General features: G+C 42.4%; 1 protein-coding gene across 3 annotated transcripts; it reads right to left on the bottom strand.

The window, feature by feature from the left end:
• Nucleotides 1–348: 348 nt before the first annotated feature.
• On the bottom strand, nucleotides 349–20156 carry LOC109909776 (zinc finger homeobox protein 4). 3 transcript variants are annotated; one of them, XM_031796832.1, is made up of 6 exons: nucleotides 20046–20156; nucleotides 13511–13691; nucleotides 9279–9431; nucleotides 8527–8587; nucleotides 4057–8225; nucleotides 349–3738 (listed from the first exon to the last, which is right to left on the bottom strand). In XM_031796832.1, the coding sequence occupies exons 2-6, from the start codon at nucleotides 13574–13576 to the stop codon at nucleotides 3343–3345; spliced, it is 4845 nt and encodes a 1614-aa protein (XP_031652692.1). In that variant the 5' UTR covers nucleotides 13577–13691; nucleotides 20046–20156; the 3' UTR covers nucleotides 349–3342. The 3 variants fall into 3 exon arrangements, with proteins under 3 accessions (XP_031652692.1, XP_020364381.1, XP_020364380.1); XM_020508792.2 differs by lacking the exons at nucleotides 13511–13691; nucleotides 20046–20156 and adding an exon at nucleotides 11370–11697; XM_020508791.2 differs by lacking the exons at nucleotides 13511–13691; nucleotides 20046–20156 and adding an exon at nucleotides 10827–10975.
• Nucleotides 20157–20782: the final 626 nt, after the last annotated feature.

Here is a 20782-nt window from a genome sequence, read left to right as displayed (position 1 = left end):
TGGAGTGAGAGAATGTGTTCCATTTACAGAGTAACTTCTACAATTAGTTTTTATTATATTAGCAGATCAGGTTGGGTTGCAGATTCAGTTGTAATCTAGAAACTAAATATCTAACTGTAAACAACATGCACATTGAGAGCTCCTCATGGAGTAGACCTCTCCTTATTCTACTGTATTCCCCTCTAGAAGCATCCACACCTCCAGGCCACATAGGCATATCCAGTGAATTTACAAATACTCTTGGTTATGATAACATGTAGACAATCACAAGTGACTGGTGAGATTCATTTAACAAGCTGAGGAGCAATAAACCCAACTGACATACCAATAACATGGTAATAGGACCAGTTTTGTTGTTCAATTAAAATGTATTTATTTTCTGTATAGCAAAGAAAACCAAATGGCGATCCAACACAAAATGAGAGTACAAGTAAGGAAAAAAAGCTGAATCAATATGCTAACACACTTATAACACACTGCCACCATTATTGTTCAATATTCATACCAATAAAAATTCTTTCTTGAGTAAAGAGACATCATTAAAACCGTTATGAGTCAACAATCAAAACAGTGATGAATAATGATAAAAATAGCAGAAGCAGTAGTTATAACAATAGTGATAATCAAGTGACAATGAATAGTGAATAGAATAAAAAGCATATCTCCATAAAACTACCTTGGACCGATCCCAGACTTGGAGCACAGCACTGCAACCCAGTCCTTGTTTTTAGACAAGCTACAGCTCGACACCATAAACAAACAAAAAAGAAGAAAAAAAAGATGAGTAATTATGAAGGATATTTTAAAACTTGTAGTCAATGAGCCAAATCAAGTGCCTGCCCCAGGTTGTAAAGGCTGAAATGCATTCATCTGTAGCTCATGGTAAAAATCTTGGACTGGCTCAAATGTCAAGCCATGGGAGTTCCTTTACAGTTTGCATGAAGAACATCTCTGCTGCTCTGTCAACCTCAAGATTGCTTTTTGGTTTTTTTAAATGACAGAAAGCAAAAGGAAGGATAACTTTGGAATATTATTTTTTTCTTAATATATTTCTTTAAAAAAAAGGAAAAAAGTGTAATTTGTCATTTTGCATTTTGTCAAAACTATTAATAGTAACATTATTAATAATATACAACTTAACAGAAGGAAAAATATCTTTAGTATTTTATGTGTCCTTCAAAACAGCACCTTTCATAGTTTGTGCGGTCTTGACTTTTTGCATGTCCCAATTGCTTACAGAAGTATCCCCAGTAAGACAAAGGTGATGACTAGAGTACCCAACTGACTCCCTTCTCCTGGTTTCTGGACTTGCATTGTTTCTACCCATACACAGATAAGTACTAGCTTGCAACCACATATGTTTCAAGACAAAACAAAAAAAAAATGTAATCTCAGAAATTAAACCCCGTTCTTTTCTAGTTCTTCTTGTCAAGTCTGTTTCATTTGACCTCCCCAGGAAGTTGATGTATCCTGAACAAAAATATAAAACGCAACAATTAACTGTTTTACTGAGTTACAGTTCATATGAGGGAATCAGTAAACTTAAATAAATTCATTAGGCCCTAATCTATGCATTTCACATGATTGGGAATACAGATATGCATCTGTTGGTCAAGGATACCTTAAAAAAGAAGAAGAAATGGGTCTCAGGATCTCATCACAGTATTGCTGTGCTTCCATAACCCCACCATGGGGTACTCTGTTCACAACGTTGACATTAGCAAACTGCTCGCCCACAAGACGCCATACGTGGTCTTCGGTTGAGGCCAAATTCTCGAAAACAACGTTGGAGGTGGCTTGTGGTAGATAAACTAACATTAAATTCTCTAGCAACAGCTCTGGTGGCTATTCCTGCGTTCCAATTGTACACTCAAAACTGGAGACATCTGTGGCATTGTGTTGTAACAAAACTGCAAAAAATTAAGTGGCCTTTTATTGTCTCCAACACAAGTGGCACTTGTGTAAGGATTAGCTTGTTGATATGCCACACCTGTCAGGTGGATAGATTATCTTGGCAAAGGAGAAATGCTCACAAACAGGGATGTAATCACATGTGTGTGTGTGTTTGGACAATTTCTGGGATCTTCTTTTCTGCTCATGAAACCACGCTTTACATGTTGCGTTTATATTTGTGTTCAGTGTATATTGTTTGTTAAGGAATATCACTCGTTTCAATCTTACACTTGAAATGATTTGTTGTGGATATTTTTCATTGACCAAATAAGGAAATGTTATTTTCTTGTTCAACATTCATTCAATAGATCTTAAAAACACCAGTAGTGAATTAATAAATTTAGAAATAATTTAAGTGTCAGGACTAAGACTTTCCTTGCACAGCAGTAAGGTCTGATCCGTTTTGTTTGGTGTTTAATGAGTTAATGTAGATATTTTTTTTGACAGACTGCAAGTACCAAAAACAATGTTTCCAAATGTAATTAATGTAACTTACAATAACACATCCAACATGCAACACGCACATCTTTCATTAAGTAGAAAGACACTGCATAAGAATGCTTAAGAATAAAAACGTTTCATACAATGTAAAACGCATCAAAGTGCCGTATAATGAGAGTCTGCCCTCTTCAGCCTCTCTTTTCCCTGTCTATAGAGGATTGTCATGAGAACAGTGAGTGGGTGTGTCTGAAATGGAGCCCTATATAGTGAACTACTTTTGACCAGGGCCCATGGAGGATTCCATTTCAGCCACAGCCAGTGTGTTTACAGGAGGGGATAATCTGTTCAGTTTAACAGGCCAATTCTAGTCACAAGCAGTTAAAAGTACCTTCCGATTCCATGTGAAGTAGCATACACCATCTGAACACCCAGCCACCTGTATCCATACAGAAAGCTTGTAGTGACACACAATCAACATGGCAAATTCAACACCACTAAAAAACAGAGCTACTTCTCATTTCTGGTCCAAGTCGATACAGTTACAGGTAATCCCAGCAGTCTTTTTTTAGTCAGTCAGATAATGGCCTAATTGTTTTTTTTGCATAAGCACAGTCTTTAGGGATAATACACAAGTATTATAAGAGTGATTTAAAAACTGGGCCAGGATGGTTAAGGACAATATTATAACCGCAGCCCAGGACAATATAAGGGACTGGTAAATGTTCACTCATTTGATAACTTTTGGTGAAGCAGTGTGACAACAGTGTATCCAGTTTGGACACAAGAACTCGGGAGAAAGACGTCCAATGTGAGGGAGCAAGGGTGGTAGGTGACTGGGCCTTTTCATCACACATTAAAGAATATTAGCTTGGAGGACCAGTGCCCAATGTGTTTATAAACATTTAAGGAGCCCAATGGGTCCAGTCTTTACCAGCACTGATGGGTGCCTTAGCTGGTGCTGCTGGGTAAGGGTGGGGAAGCTGAAGGGTCCTCCACACAAGACCCGGAGGCGGAAACAGAAATAGACTCGCTATCAGATTTATTGTTGATGATGGTCGCTGGCTGGCCAAAGTTAGTGGTTCTCAGAGTGGCTAAATGTCGAAGGGAGAAGACATGGGATCTTGCTGCTGCTCTGGACTCAAAACCTGTGTTGCAGGCCTGGCACTTGCCTCTCAGCGTCTCTCGGCCTGCAGGCTGGCCCCCGGCTGGGGGAGAAGAGGGCTCCAGGACGGTCAGCTGAACCGGTTTGGGAAGGATGGGACGGTGGGCTCGCAGAGCGTTGTACTGCAGGTAGCTGCCCGAGCTCATGTCAATCGTCTTGGAGGGATCTGACGACACAGGAGACTACAAAAGGCAGAGAAAGAAGAAAAAAAAAAGTGTCACTACAACACTGGCTACTGACATACAAGTTCAACAAAAGGTCACTGGTGTATTACCTCAACATACAGTTCTAGACAAGAAGCTACATTTTAGAGCTGGTTTCCCCAGACACAGATTCAGCCTAGTCCTGGACTAAAACGCATGCACAATGGAGATCTCCATTGAAATTGATTTTTTTGTTCACAACTGGGCTTAATCTCTTTCCTAAATAGTTGCCTGTAAAGTTTTTTTATATATCTCCACAGACCAATTCATTGCATACTTTACAGTAAAATGTCTGACCAGTTTCTCCTGCTGCAGCCTCCATCGTTTCTCCTTGGCGCGGGTATTCTGGAACCAGATCTGGACCACCTTGAGCGGCAGCCCCAGCTCCGTCCCTACCGCCTCACACTCCATGGCGTTAGGGTGGGCGCACGTCTCGTAGCATGACTGCAGGATGGACAGCTGCAGACAGGACAGGTGTGTGCGTGGCCTGCGGGTGGTGGAGTGGTGCAGGAAGCTGCTCTCCGATGGAGAGGTCTTAGCGATGGTGACAATGCTGACTGTGGTTTGATTACTTGCGCTTGCTGTTGTGGTGGTGGTGGGGGTGGTAGTTGCCGTGGCAGCAGAGGCAGGAGCGGAGGCCGTGGCAGCAGCAGGAGCAGAGGACGTGGCAGAAATGGTGATGGCAGTGGGGGCAGCAGCTGCACCGACAGCTGTGAAGGTACGGGGTGCTGACAGACCCAACTGTTCCCTAGACAGTGTGTTGATCTTAAAGGGGCCCTTGGCCGACCAGTAATTGAGCCCATTTTGCTTTTGTGACGTCGCAGCAGGAGACTTGTTAATTGGCGTCGAGGGCAGTTTTGGCACCATGCGGTTGGTGGATCCAGGCCTGGCGAGTGGCTTCGCTTGGTTACGATCATCCACTTCCTCATCATCTTCCCCAACTTCCTCTTCAGGCGCATGTTTGGGAAGGGGGCGAGGCGGGGGAGGTCGGGTTTCCTTGTGGATGACAGGGAGAGCTGGAGCGATGCTTTTGGGGGCGATTTTGACCATTGTGACATTGTTCGTCAACTCCATTTTGGTCTTTGGCACTGCAGACACACTGTGGCTCACGGAGGAAACGGAAGAGGCCACCTCCTTGGGCCTGTTTGGAACTGTTTTTTTTACATTTTCCTCCTTCTTCACCTCCATCTTTGGGATGGCCCGTACTGGATTGGCTACATTTGAGACGCTGCTGTTGGAGTTTGATTTGGGGGTGCTGGAGAAGATGGGTTGTGACAGTGGCCAGGTGAACTTGATGAGTGGTTTGCCCACTGCTGCCAGAGTGCCATCACTGATGAAGCGAACCTCACCCTTGCGCTCCCTAGCCCGCATGTTCTGGAACCAAATCTGTACAACTTTCTTTGGGAGATGGACCCACTCTGATATCTGCTCAAACTCGTGTTTCCCAGGATTTGGGTCTTTGAAATAGCAGCCATAAAGCACATTTAGCTGCTCAGCCTGGATGATGGTCCTGGAACGTCTCATGTCGCGGTACCGCCGTGCTTTGGGCCTGCCTTTCTGGTCCCTCTCCTCTTTCTCTCTCATGTAGACAGTGCTGGCCTTGGCCATGTTATTCCCACTGACAAAGCCACTGCTGTTGGAAGTCGCTTGCTCAGGTTTGACCTTGACCACAATGAGTCTCCCTTCCCCAGGTGCCCCAAAAGCTGTGGGCCTTAGACCGAGTCCATCAAGCAGACGGCCCTTTTGTGCTGAAGTCTTGTCACCCGTGAGAGATGTTGAGCTGTTGCTTTTCCCAATGCTGAGATCTAAAGCAGCCTCACAGTCTCCTCCATTAGACATGTAGTGGGAGGTGTGGGTATGGGAGGAGAGGGATGATGTAATGAGAGGGTCAGAGAACCGGGTGATGTTAGGGGGGTTTGGAAAGGCAGGTACTTTGCCTCCATCTCCTTCTGCAACTCCAAGCCCAACCACTGAGGGAGGGAGAGAGAGAACATAAGGGCTATGGAACTGATTAGAGAATGGAGTGAGGGACAGAGACAGAGGGAGGGAGTGTAGAATGCCACTTGGAAGCCGTTGATGGTCAATGGTGACGGGAAGGTGGGAAGGAGGATCAGCTTGGGCCTCTAGTTGTAAATCCACGTCGGGGTCTAGTCTCTCCTTCTTAACCTCTACCTCCTCCCGCTCCAACTCCCTCTTTCTCTTTCTTCTCTTTGCTCTCTGAGCTGCGGCTTCCTCGGCATCATCGTCATCCTCAGCGTCTGAGAGGAACACAGTGGTGGAGCGCAACACCTTTCCTCCTGAACCCTTGTCTGCTGACAGTTCTACCAGAGCCTCCTCTTTAGCAGGGCTTCCTGGCCCCTCCCTCATGGAGCCACTCAGGCTGTCCTCATCGCTCACAATGACAGAGGTGTAGAATTCTTCATTGTCTGAGGTCAGACACGAGTCCCCTTGGCTCTCCCTCCCCATCTCTTTACGCCCTCCACTATTTGACAAATCCATCGCGTGACTGCCAGAGGCCTCGTCGCTGAACCCACCCTCTGTCTCATCTATCGTAAGACAACCTTCCTCCTCGTCGTTATCAAGACCCTTGTATTTTTTACCATAGCCTGCAATGCTGCTCACGTGCTCTGTTCCCCCAGCTATCTGCCGCTCTTTGGCTCGTCGGGCGTCGGTGAGCCACTTGCGTACCTCCACCTCGGTGAGCCCCACCTCCCTGCCCAACGACTCGCAGTCGTCACGGGGAGGACTGACTGCATCAGCCTCGCTACGCGACTCCAGAAACGCACGCATAACCTGTATCTGGAACTCTGACAGTATCGGGGGGCCTGAGAAGTGGCGAGCCCTGAAATGAGCATGGCGACGAGTTGAATCGGGGGAATTTAAGGTGCGTTTAGAGGGGCTAGATTCCGGGGAGCAGACAGAGGCATAAGGGCTTGTGCCAACTTCAGATTTTTGAGGGGTAGAATCAGGGCTAAGCAAAAGGTTTAAAGTGGTAGGACTTAGGCTTGAGTTGCTGGTAACAGACGGTGAGCGGTCACTACACTTGTCATTGTCCCCTTTCTCATCTGGCCCCATGTGACCTGCTGAGTTCCCGCTCTCTGTTGTGCTCTCTTTCATTTCAATATCTCCATCTATCATACATGACTCAGCTCTGTTATTTTTGCCTACTAAGGCACCGAGATGCTCTTGTGCATATCCCTTACCATCCTCCTCACAAATCTCTCTTTCTCCATCACCACATTCCATGGACCAACTGTCCTCCTTCTCAGCCTTAAGTGATCCTTTCTCCTCAGCTGTTGCCTCGTTTGTGTCTTGCTTCACTTTGCTCTTGTTTGTTTGGCTGTCTTCTGAACAGGCTTGTGAGATTGCTTGGAGACCGACAGCTGGCCACTGGTTCTGTAAGCTACTGAGTCTTTGGGCCAGGATAGCTTGCTGGGCAGCATTGAGACCTAGTAGGGGTATTGACTGGGTCAGAAGCTCTGGGTTTAGTCTCTGGCTTTGTGTTTGGAGCCCATTCAGGATAAAGGGGATGAGCATCTGAGTCTGGGTTATGAGCTGAGGTGAGGCCGTGGCAGGGGATGCACCAGCCGCAAACAGAGAGGGGAGGAGGGAGGGGAGGAGGGAGTGTGAGATAGAGCTTGGGCTGGACGTGAGGAGGGTGAGAAAAGCAGAGACTGCCTGAGCAGAGGTCACAGGGGAGGAAAGCAGTGAGGGAGACGGCTGGGTTTGAATTGCATCTCCATCTTTGTTAGTCATTTCTGCAGCAGCCAGGCTTGCCGGGGTGACACAATTGCTGCTGGGGGTGCTAACCAACTGTGCAGCACTGCCCCCAGACGTAACAACTAAGTTAGTAGCCATATTGGTCCTTCCTGAATTTCCACCTGCACTGTTGGCAGAGATTCCTGCATTTCTGCTACGAGTCTGGTGTAAAACAGATTTCAAATGACTCTCCAGGGTGATGGCATGGTTGTAAGAGACTCGACACACAGTGCACTGGTAGGGCTTGTTTGATAGATATGGCCGAGACAGAAAAGGGACTGAGGGAGCGGCTGGGGTCCCATTATCACCACCCTGTTTTAGGGATCCTGTTCTCATCCGTTGCACATGGGATGTAGAGTTGTAGTGAACACTTAATGCGGTCCTGGTAGGAAAAGCCTCTAAGCACGTATTACACTTGAATGGAGGACTGTCATCGCCTTCAGCCATTACACAATTTGTACCCTTTGACTCTTCATTGTTGTCAGGTGTTTCTGTGGACTGCTCTCTCTCCTGAACTCCACCTCCCTCCAGGTCTCTAGCTCCCTCTGCCTCCTTATCCATCTCTTTATCTTTGTCTCCAGACCCAACGAGAGTGTGCCTACTGTCGGAATTATGTTGGGGTCCGTCAGTGTTCTCATTATTATGACACGGGTCTGAGAGGGAGGCGGAGGAGGCTTCTAAAAGCTCCAGCTGTAATGACGGAGCATCTGATGTAAAGGAGAAAGGCAAGATATTTCAACAGCTTTTTTTGGTAGATGGAACCCTGACAGCACCCGATTAATGTATTACCTGACAAACACAAATACAGTCATAGCAAAAAAATGCATGCTTGTAGGTGTAACAATACCCCTCTTAGTAACAGCCGTTTATTAGCACACGCTAGATGCTTAGGTTACTCTGTCAATGTGCTTGTATCCACTATTCAAATAAATTCATAAATACAATATTGATAAACTAATCCACAGTGCAAAATGGTGGGTACTGCGGTCATTCAAAGGAGAAAGTCACCTGCGTCATGCCGAACATCGGTGTCCCCGTCCACTCCACTCGCCCCCTGTTTGGGAGCAGCCTGGTGAAGAAAACGTGATTTAATTCATTCTGAAAAAGGAAACTTTTACCTTCAGACTAAATTCTGCTGACACGGGAACCAACTGCTTAGCTTTGCAGTCCAACAAGAGAGCATCTTACTACAAATTGGTGACTCATTCTGCAATATTGCACATAACCAGTGATCCACTACTAATAATGCCCTAAGGGGGTAAATACAGTTATATTGAACAGTCTACAGTCACACAATCATGTATACACACAATGTACAATAATGCGTAATGTATACACACAATGTACAATAATGTACAATAATGCGTCATGTATACACACAATGTACAATAATGTATCATGTATACACACAATGTACAATAATGTATCATGTATACACACAATGTACAATAATTGACCATGTATACACACAATGTACAATAATTGACCATGTATACACACAATGTACAATAATTGACCATGTATACACACAATGTTCAATGTACATACACAATGTACAATGTACATACACAATGTACAATGTACATACACACAATGTACAATGTACATACACACTATGTACAATAATATATAATGTTGTACAATAATGTATCATGTATACTGTTTAACATCCAAGTATCATTCATGAAACACATCACCATAATTACAGACACCCAAGTCAAGTTTTGTAGACCCATGTGATGTAGCGTAGCACTACTCACAATGTCCAGCAGCTTGTCTACACAGTTAGGGAGCACACTATGACTGTCAGACAGGTGCAGAGAAAGGGAGCCCCTGTCTGGTAAGCCTTGTTGACACAGGGGGCACAACCACACCTCGTTGCTTTCACTGCTCACCGTCTCTCCAGACTTCTCCTGCAAGATCAAAATGTGTTTCAGTGGATAGAAAAAATATTGCTTTGAAATTAGAACCATATCCAGGGGTGTTTACTTGTATTTTTTTAAATATATATTTTTATATCATAGGCTACACAGTGCAAATGTTATTTCAGTAAGTATGTTGGAAATATAAATCTACATAAACCTAAATAGTAATAACCCAAATAACCTAAATAGTGAGAGTAATCCAAGTTATGCCTCAATATAGATAACTATCAGAAGAAACACATACAGCCTATCGCTAGTCTAATTGTTTAGGCTATACAGCCAAAATAGGATGACGAACTTGGTCCAAATAAAATCAATAAAAACAGACAAATAAAAATACATAATATTTTCTGACTTGAATGCAATGTCACTTCACTTCACTTCACTTGGCACGAAGAAACAGTTATTCCACTTCAATTAAATCGTTGTGAATGGCCTGATTATTGACCTTGACCAGCATACATTTACCAAATTTCAGAGACAAGTACGATATCTAGGATCATGCAAAACATAACATGTCGCTTCATTGTAACTAATGAGCGAACCATGGGCCATTTGAACGTGATCACACACACACCTATATAATAGCCTTGTAAATGGCCAGCATACCCCAACCACGAGACAATGCAGTGTTGTCCTTTTCCAAAGCTACTCGGCAGACATTGAATTGTGTAATTAGACCAAACGACCCTATTATTAGGCTACAACTTTCAATACCGGTACTTCTAAACGAATCGATGAGCGATAAAAAGATACATGTCGAATACCAACACTCCGCTGTATTGCCCACTTCCGTCCTCACCAATTAGCTAGCTAGCCGTGCCCAGAAAATATCGTTTTACCAACAAGGTTTCTTGATTATTATAGTTGAGAGAGAGAGTGCCGTGCGTTATAAACCATAGTTTAAGGATTTATACAACGGTATTGATACATTCCCATTGCTCTTCATTCTTTAGCTAATTAAGGTACCGATTAATTAGATACGCGGAACAGTGATGAATCAATTAGCTAGCAAGCTAGTTAGTTAGCCAAGCTATCAACGTTGTGATGCTAACTAATGTTATGAAATGCAACAAACACTAGTTCCTCTGCAATTATAAAGGACGGCTAAAACAGAGACTCGAAACGTACCGCATTGATTATTCATTTACGGTGCGAAATTATAACAAAAGGATCAAACAATCGTGCCAGCCTGTTAGCCAGCAAGATAACCCGTCGCACTCAACTAGCTAGTCCAGAAGACAAAAAAATAAAATAAACTTATCCCAGGTGTACATGGCTACACATCCTGAAGCATAGCGTTCCACTACAAATAGATACATAGACTGAGTCGCTAGGCTTTTGGTTCCCATCCGAAACCTCGGCCTTGAGTGGTTCCCTTACCCCACAGATTATGGGCTTCCAATCGGGCATCCAGTTATACGCCACCCGCTGCCTGCTCAACAGCGCAAATTGAGGCCTACATGGACTAAGCTATTTAATTAATGAATATGGCTTCCCTTCACAGATGTGTAAAAAAAAAAAAAAAAAAACGCACCCCTCCTCCCTCACCATTCCACAAAACCCAGGACGCATTTTAATGATCAGTTTCATTATCCAAGAGTTTTAGTATTCACGAACATCTTTAACAAATCATTGTAGATAGCTTCGTGCAATAATTGACCAAATAAATCAAACGCTAAGCTACTTGAAACAGACTACATGCACACTGCGCACGGCAAAGGGGGGTGGTGGGGAGAAGAGAAGGGGAGGCAAAAAAGTTTTGGACATTTATGTTCGAATTCGGTGCATAGAACTATTTGATATACAACAATTCATCGTTCGATTGTTGTTCAAATGATAGTTTCAATCTTTCAAGCACAATCGCAATTAAGACATCGACAATATCGTTTAATTAACTTCTGAGCAATTAGTTAATGCATTTACCTGCATGGTCGCCGCTCCAGCACACGCTTCCTCTCGCTCTTTAAAACTGAAAAGTTTTCCTGCTCGCCCTCCCTCGCCTGTTCTCTCTCTCCCTTCGTCTCTCTCCCTCCCTCTTCTCTCTAGTAAACACACGACAGCTCCCCCCAAGGCTGATCGCTGACATTCAGTAGGGACGCAGACGTGTCGTCAATATAAAACCTTTATGTAACAATATGAGTTGATTCAAATAATATTTGTCTCGTCGAACCAGTTTTGCTGTTTAATGTAATGAGGCATGCTGAGAGTGGGCTTTTCCAGAGCCATGGCGACTGATCTGAATAAGCATTTGTAAAATTCAATCAACCGGATTGAATCAGATTTCATACCCAACATCCTGATCCTGTATGGGGTCATCAGATTAGGATTAAAATAACTAAACAGAATGAATAGTTTACAGATTGAAACTTTAAACAACTATATCGGAAATGTATCTCGATAAAACGTTACATTTATTTCGAAATATAGTGAGCCAATATATGTATTCGATTAAAGCTATTTGGTTTCTGTTTTGTTTCTGAGTCCAGCAATTGTAGGCTATTCAATGAGATTGGCACTTTTCACTTGGGCCTAAAAGAATCGACCCCTATGTAATTAGGTCACTTCTTCTACTGCTTCTATTATATCGTGGCGGTACACAAACAAACGTTTAAGTAACTTCTTATTTCACCAAACACTTATATTAATGTACATTTTATTGCAAAGTAGTGCGTCACAATAGTTGCATTAGTCACGGGGGATTAGGGTTATAACAAAGATAGAAAGAGTATATTGGATATGTTTAAAAACTGTTACAGTTGTTTTCCAATCTCTGTAATGTACCTTTTCTGCGTTATTATGACGGGCTATGATGCCCGGGAATGCAGTAATTACCTAGGTGTCCACACTGCGCCTTTCTAAAATACTTGCAGCTGTCAGGGATTTAGGAAAACTCAAACTCCAACCTGTTTTGCATGATTGTTGATCGGTAATAACTTGTTACCATATCCTTACCACTATATGCCGTGCTTTTATGTCCGATAATTGTGTATTTATGTTATAAATATTTTATATTTTCTTTATTTTTCCCCTCTCCCCCTCCACCTTTAGTTCTGTTTGACGATTAGAGGGTTCAAGGGAAAATGGTTGTCTACCTACAAAGATACCGCCCAGAGCACTATGTAAAATTACTAAATGCACATACAGCTGCACTGTTACATTGTAACAAATAGTAGCTGACTAAGGTCAGAGAAAATTCTGTACATTATAATACTTTGTTTTAGTTTGTCATGTCCTTAACTTTGTCTAATTAAAATGGTTAACACTAAAAGTATGGTCTAATTTTGTTATTACAAACATGCAATGAAAAGTTATTATGATAGGTTTCCAGGTATGTCCTGCTGTGCTGTCTAGGTGGCGTCTTCTTTTTCCCAAGGCAGTTAAGCCAAAACCACGCCCCGTTATTCAGAGAGGCGTTCTACAACGCTTTGAGCGCTCTCCAAGTCCGGAAGTGAATATCACGTAGCGCGAATTTTCAGTCACTGATTAATAACATTTTCCCTTGTATTTCAAGATTGAAAAATATAATAGCATAATGTCGTGGACCGAGCTAGCCACATCCCTTAACGCTCAAAGACAGATTCAATGGCTGTAGCATAGCGTATTCGACTGAATGATTAGCTAATAAATATGAGACATTATGAATAATAAGCATTTGCTTTTACCTGATAGTAGCCTACTAATGATAATATAACTTCAAATACCGAGATGGGTTAACTTAGCTGACCTTCAATTTAGGGAATTCAGCAGAGTTATGAGACATTTGTACAACTCATTGAAACTCTGAAAATAAATACATGGGCAAATGTTACCAAACATGATAATAATAGGCCTGCATTACGGTAGGCAGCTAATTGTTAAATTACACTTAACATTCTTACCTTGGAAGGTCACTGTCTCTGCGCTGATCGCCTGTGAGTGAGACAACGCTAGCCAATGGGAGCGTAATAGAACGCCGGGGGCGTGGTTTTAGCTTACCTGCGTTGTGAAAAAGAAAGACGCGTCTGGGTGTCATTGACCTAGTACATGGTAATTCAACCACTTTTAAAGAATAATGAACTACAAACCTGTCCATATGCGGAGTCAGTCAAATCAGAGCAATCACTTCCAGTGTCACTGAATGATACTTTCATCTGCCATTAGGAAGTTTTGGATCCACTCTGGCTGGGGATGTTGGATGATTGGGAATGTGAATGTGTTTTCCAACCTCTATCACCACACTAGTTGTGTTTGGTCTTGTTAACCAACCTTTAAAAAAACAAATAACATTGAGTTAGTATAATTACCTTACAAATGAAATACAAGATACAAAAAAAAGATCCTGCGCAATCATCATTTTTAAATACACATTTTTAAGAGATTTTAAGACAGGTTTATAGCAACCTTTTGAAATTTAGAAGTCCAAATGTTACCCTATAAAATGGGTTCCCAAACTTTTTCACTCAGGCCCCACTTCCAGCATTGTCATATGTCTTGTGTGTTCATGTGATATTTGAGTGACTCAAACATTACAACAAAATCAATGGGCAAAAACAAAAAGAGCTAAAAAATGTTAGTTGACATGGCCTAGTTGGTTTGGACATCGATGGCAAGTTATACATAACTCAGTCTCCAATGACTAACATGACAAGAGGAAAACTGCTGATGTACTATCCAATTTCGAAATTGCACCTTGTGCATTCCACTTTTATCACTTTCAGGAGTAAATTGAAATCCAGACTGATTTGAGCTGGAGTGCTAAACTCAGTTGCTACACTTTATCAGACATGATGGCGCCGATGGAGATGGCAGCATCGCGATTAGCTCTTAAGCAACACTGCAATATTTTGTTTGTTTATGTACTCTTTTTTTACGTTATTAGCTCAGGAATTGTTTTGTGTCATTACATACAGCCCGGGAAGAACTATTGTTCATCAGCCAAGACCTCAGAAGAAATGTAGACCTCCACAAGTCGGGTTCATCCTTGGGAGCAATTTCTAAATGCCTGAAGTTACCACGTTCATCTGTTCAAACAATAGTACGCAAGTATAAACACCATGGGACAACGCAGCCATCATACCGCTCAGGAAGGAGATGTGTTCTGTCTCCTAGAGACGAACATACTATGGTGCGAAATGTGAAAATCAATACCAGAACAACAGCAAAGGACTTTGTGAAGATGCTGGAGGAAACAGGTACAAAAGTGTCTATATCCCCAGTAAAACAAGTCCTATATCGACATAACCTGAAAGGCCGCTCAGCAAGGAAGAAGCCACTGCTCCAAAACCGCAATAAAAAAAGCCAGACTACGGTTTGCAACTGCACATGGGGACATAGATCGTAGTTTTTGGAGAAATGTCCTCTGGTATGATGAAACAAAATAGAACTGTTTGGCTATAATGACCATCTTCATGTTTGGAGGAAAAAGGGGGAGGCTTGCAAGCCGAAGAACAACCATGAAGCACGAGGGTAGGAGCATAATGTTGTGGGGGTACTTTGCTACAGGAGGGACTGGTGCATTTCACAAAATAGATGGCTTCATGAGGGAGGAAAATTATGTGGATATATTGAAGCAACATCTCAAGACATCAGTCAGGAAGTTAAAGCTTGATCACAAATGGGTCTTCCAAATGGACAATGACCCCAAGCATGCTTCCAAAGTTGTGGCAAAATGGCTTAAGGACAACAAAGTCAAAGTACTGGAGTGGCCATTACAAAGCCCTGACCTCAATCCTATAGAAAATTTGTGGGCAGAACTGAAAAAGCGTGTGCGAGCAAGGAGGCCTACAAACCTGACTCAGTTACACCAGCTCTGTCAGGAGGAATGGGCTAAAATTCACCCAACTTATTGTGGGAAGCTTGTGGAAGGCTACCGTTTGACCCAAGTTCAACAATTTCAAGGCAATACTACCAAATATTAATTGAGTGTATGTAAACTTCTGACCCACTTTGAACGTGAAGAAAGAAATTAAAGATGAAATAAATCATTCTCTCTGCTATTATTCTGACATTTCACATTCTTAAAATAAAATGGTGATCCTAACTGACCTAAAACAGGGAGACTTTACTAGGATTAAATATCAGGAATTGTGAAAAACTGAGTTTAAATGTATTTGGCTAAGGTGCATGTAAACCTCCGACTTCAACTGTAGATTAGGAATCACTGGCAACTTTTAGAAATGGATCACTAGCCACTTTAATAATGTTCCGTATCTAGCATTACTCATCTCCATAATGTATAAACCGCACTCCACACTATTCTACAGTATCTTAGTCACTGTTAAATTGTGTTTACATATTGCATCACCCATTTCATACGTATATACTGTATTGTATTCTGGACTACACCACTGACTGTTAAACAGCCATCTCCAGCACATCAGAGGCTGCTGCCTATAGACATCGATTAGGAATCACTGGCCACTTTAAGGACATGAAACACGAGCCACTTTAATAATGTCTCCGTATCTTGCATTACTTATCTCATTTGTATATACTGTACTCTATACTATTTTACGGTATCTTAGTCCAATGCTGCTCTGACATATATGTATATATATTCTTAATCCTTTCCTTACTTAGATTTACGTGCATTTTGGCTATATGTTGTGAAACTGTTAGATATCACTTGTTAGATATTACTGCACTGTCGGGGCTAGAAGCACAAGCATTTCACTACACCTGCAATAAACACGTGTATGTGACCAATACATTTTGATTTGAATGTCATCTACAAAGCATGTCCCGCAGGCTCTAGTTTGGTCTTATCTTGATTATTGTCCAGTCATATGGTCAAATGCTGCAAAGAAGGAACTAGTTAAAGTGCAGCTGGACCAGAAAATGCCCTTCATTGTAATCAGAGGGCTGATATTAATACTATGCTGCCAGGCTCTCTTGGCTAAGAGTTGAGGAAAGACTGACTGCATCAATTCTTGTTTTTATAAGAAACATTACTGTGTTTGAAATTCCAAATTGTTTGCATAGTCAACTTACATATAGCACTGACACACACACTTACCCCACCAGGGGTCTTTTCACAGACCACAGGTCCAGAGCAAATTCAATGGAAACATACAGTATTATACAGAGTCCACGGAACTCCCTTCCATCTGATATAGCTCAAGTGAACAGCAAACAAAAAAAGCAACACCTCATGACACAACGCCTCTCCCCCATGTGACCTACTTGTTGTGTATGTACTGACATGTATGTGTAACTCATAGATGCATACACACACACACACACACACACACACACACACACACACACACACACACACACACACACACACACACACACACACACACACACACACATTTTTTTCCGTTATGCAGTGGCGATTTTATCATGTAAATCTTGGTCTGGCAAACAAACAAAAAATGTTGGGGGATGAATGCCAGCTAAGTCACTACACAACACTAAACAATTCAAATTATTAGGGTGAGGCACATGGGGTACTAACAGCTTACTACACAACATACACTTAGTATTACATTCTTAGCTACAGTATACATATCTCCCTGGCATATTACATCATTTATGGAGCAGCATACAATTCATTTTTGGACTCACTTTGTTGTATTGTTCTCACTTGAACAGGAATGTGGCTCAGGGCTCCTTGTGGGCTCTAGAAAGAGCCCCGAAATCCCGATTTACAATTCTGAGTTAGATGACCGCTTAAAATTATTATCTGTATTTTCCCAGCCGGAGCTAGTTTTATCTTGAGTTCCTAGTTGTCTTGAACTCATTGAAGTCTGAGATTTCCCAGTTCCGAGTTTCTAGTTGTTTTGAAGGCGCTAGAAGTCATGCTGGATTGACGGCATGGCCATTGTAAAACTTTTGTTGCCCACGGTGTTACCCCGTTCATCGTGATATTCAACTGGTAGTTACGATCTTGTCTCATCGTTGCAACTCCCATACGGACTCGGCGAAGGTCAAGAGCCAAGCCGCACTGCTTCTTGACACGCTGCTAGCCTAACCCAGAAGCCAGCAGCACCAATGTGTTGGAGGAAACACTGTCGGACTGACGACCAAAGTCAGTTTGCAGGCACTTGGCCTGCCTCAAGGAGTCGCTAGAGCACGATGAGACAAGGACATCCCGGCCGGCCAAACCCTCCACCAACCCGGACGATGCTGGGGCAATTATACCTCATGGGTCTCCAGGTCACGGCCGGCTGTGACACAGCCTGGGATCGAACCCGGGGCTACAGTGGCGCCATAGCACTCATTGTTGAATTTGCAATTTTCAACTTGTTGTATAATGTTTATGTTCAATGGCCGATGAGCACCGAAATTGATCATTTATCTTCATATTTATCCTTTATATAACTAGGCAAGTCAGTTAAGAACAAATTCTTATTTACAACGACGGCCTACACCGGCCAAACCCGGACAACACTGGGCCAATTGTGTGCCGCCCTATGGGACTCCCAATCATGGCCGGTTGTGATACAGCTCAACTCGAACCAGGGTGTCTGTAGTGACACGTCTAGCACTGAGATACAGTGGCTTAGACTACTGCACCACTCGGGAGCCATATGACATGGATTGAAAAGGATTTGCCAGTAGATTGCCAACTTGATGCATGATGATGACTTCTTGTCTAACTTGCTAGCTAACATTTTGAAAGTCTGATGTTGACATGATCAGTCCAATCACAGCTATGGTAGATATATGATTTGACTTCATTTTATCTGTGGCCAATGACCTTGAGCCTTCTAGGATGGGCACGTCTAATGTAAGTATAAGGCAGCACCCAAGTGGCTTGAATTGTTTTGCTCTTCCTGTAAATTTTGTGGCAATTGTAGTGTCCATTTGAGAGACAGAACACTGAGCCAATCACAGCGCAACTAGAGAACATTACCAACCCCTATGCTCCGTAATTTCCACTGGCTGCCCCACCACCACAGAAAGCACTGAGCTAGGCTGAAACACTGCCAAAGTAACATGCAAAATGGGCAACAACAAAAAAAAGCATGTGGTGCTCTGCCTGAATGACGTGTCGTCACTGCCGTTATGTGTCAGGACACTAGTAGCTTACTTTTGCCATTGGTGTCTACTAATGGGGATCATAATACAATTTTAAATAAAATCCTTGTAATTTGTTGCTATCCTTGCGGTTTTATGGATGTCCTGATTTCAGGGTTTTCCTGTCGAGAATGCTATCCATATATAGAGTTTTATTGACATATGACTTGAATTTTATAAGGTCTACACATCCACGTTTCAACATGCACTGGCACAATTTCAGTGGGTCATGTGACAGCAGAAGTGCACAGGCCACTGAGGTTTAAGTATGGACAAAGACGTTCTCATCTATCTGTGGTATATACTAACAAGATACGTCTCTCCGAGTCCGCTCACAATGGGAGTCGTTGTCGTCAAAACGGCATGGCGGGATCTCTAGCTCACGCCTATCCTTTCTTTGGATTGGTGGATACATCTCATTATTGTAATCTTGTTTGAATATTCGATGAGGGTTGTTGACGTCAACCGCTTGGATTCAATGGCGATCGCACATTGTTACAATACTATATAAATAATATGACATTTAAAATGTTTTTATTATTTTGGAGCTTCTGTGACTAATGTTTACTGTTCATTTTTGTTTATTATCTAATTCACTTGCATTGGCATATGTTTTCCATGCCAATAAAGCTCTTAAATTGAAATGGAATTGAGATGCCGCGGACAGAACAATGGGTTAGTTATAAACATTTTTGGAGATGCAATGCTACTAGCGTGATGCCATGAACATGCATAGCCATCTCTAGACAACTCGAATATAAAGTGTTTTTTTCTTCTCAAAGTTGCCGGGATGTCACGTATCCTACTTATTACGAAACGTATATTCGATCAAATATAAATCTTTCATTTTTTGTTGACCAAATTCGACACTCTCATTGACCTCCATACAAAAGCTCCTTGCTTGGAGGGAAACAGATTTTCCGCGGAGTTGGGTCTTCCTCTCTGGGCACAGTAAAAGACACGCAGGTGTTCCAGTATTGTAAACATGGTGCATAGCTGACGTTTAGTTACTTTGGTCTGGTAATAGCTTGAAAACATCGGCAGAGAAGAACGGCTACAGATAACCAACCGTTTTCATAAACTGACTCGTGACAACATAATTGGCAAATTATTACACTTAATCTACAGCACCAAATAACTGTCAAGCACGTTTAAGTGTATGTTAGGTATTTAAACTAGGCTAGCTGGTTAGATAGGTAACGTTAGTCCATAGATCTAGTCAGACAATACATGCGATGGTCAGCTAGTGATATGTAACTAAGGTTAGAGCAAATTGATTGTGCTTCTTGTTTTGTCATAAATTATCCTAGCTAAGTATTTTGGTAGTAGTCTGTTAATCTCTCACAAGACAAACACATTTATCTGACTCTTATCATTATTCACTTCTCATAGACAACATAATTGACTTCCCTGACAAGCCCACGGTCTATGGGCTCTGTCTAGTTCTGGGATATCCGGCGATCGGGGCTCCAGCGTCAACCCCGACGGTTCTCTAGCAGAATCCAACCAAAGCAGCAGTAACAGCGGTAGTGGCAGCAGGGTGACATGTAGTTATTAACTGAGGAGGAACACGATTATATTGATGTGCTGACTTACCTATTGAGGAGGTAAGTTGGAGCTGGGACTGGGAAACCGGGCTCCCGAATGGTGCAGTGGTTTAAGGCACTGTATCTCAGTGCAAGAGGCACTGTCACATCCGGCTGTGATTGGGAGTCCCATAGGGCGGTGCACAATTGGCCCAGTGTCGTCCAGGGTAGGCAGTCATTGTAAATAATAATTTGTTCTTAATTGACTTGCCTACTTATTTAAAAAAAATAAGTCTAGCTAAAGAGTAGACCTAGAACATGAGAAGTGCTCTGCTCCAAGTCGAAATCTACACAACACCATACTCTAGCTGTGGGAAATAGGGATGCAGAGGTCCCTGAAAAAATCTGAAGAAAAAAACGAGTGTATGTGAGAACTCCTTCAAGACAGTTGGAAAAGCATTCCAGGTGACTATCCATCGAAGCTGGTTGAGAGAATACCAAGAGTGTACAAAGCTGTCAAGGCAAAAGGTGTCTATTTTGAAGAATCTCAAATATAAAATATATTTTGATTTCTTTAATGGTTACTACTAGTTTGGATGTCTTCACTGTTATTCTACAATGTAAAAAATAAAAACCCTGGATTGAGTAAGTGTGTCAACTTGACTAGTCCTGTGTATATAAAATAATAACTGTGCCTTTACTAGTCCTGTAGTATTGGACCGATTTTAATTAAATTTTTTATAGCCGTCTGTAGTACATGCATAAAATAATAATTGTACGCCCCTAATGCTGAATGGAGTGATTGCT

The sequence above is a fragment of the Oncorhynchus kisutch genome, linkage group LG18 (assembly GCF_002021735.2).
Source record: "Oncorhynchus kisutch isolate 150728-3 linkage group LG18, Okis_V2, whole genome shotgun sequence".
In the NCBI taxonomy this organism is placed as follows: Eukaryota; Metazoa; Chordata; class Actinopteri; order Salmoniformes; family Salmonidae; genus Oncorhynchus; species Oncorhynchus kisutch.
Note: the sequence above shows the minus strand (reverse complement) of the source record. Positions and strands in the feature narration are given on the sequence as shown.

Coding starts and splice junctions, on each gene's coding strand:
- LOC109909776 (XM_031796832.1), bottom strand. CDS start 13,576: ATGAAAGTATCATTCAGTGACACTGGAAGTGATTGCTCTGATTTGACT. Junction 9,432..13,510: donor CTGACTCCGCATATGGACAG/GTTTGTAGTTCA, acceptor TTGATCTTGCAG/GAGAAGTCTGGAGAGACGGT. Junction 8,588..9,278: donor TAGACAAGCTGCTGGACATT/GTGAGTAGTGCT, acceptor TTTCTTCACCAG/GCTGCTCCCAAACAGGGGGC.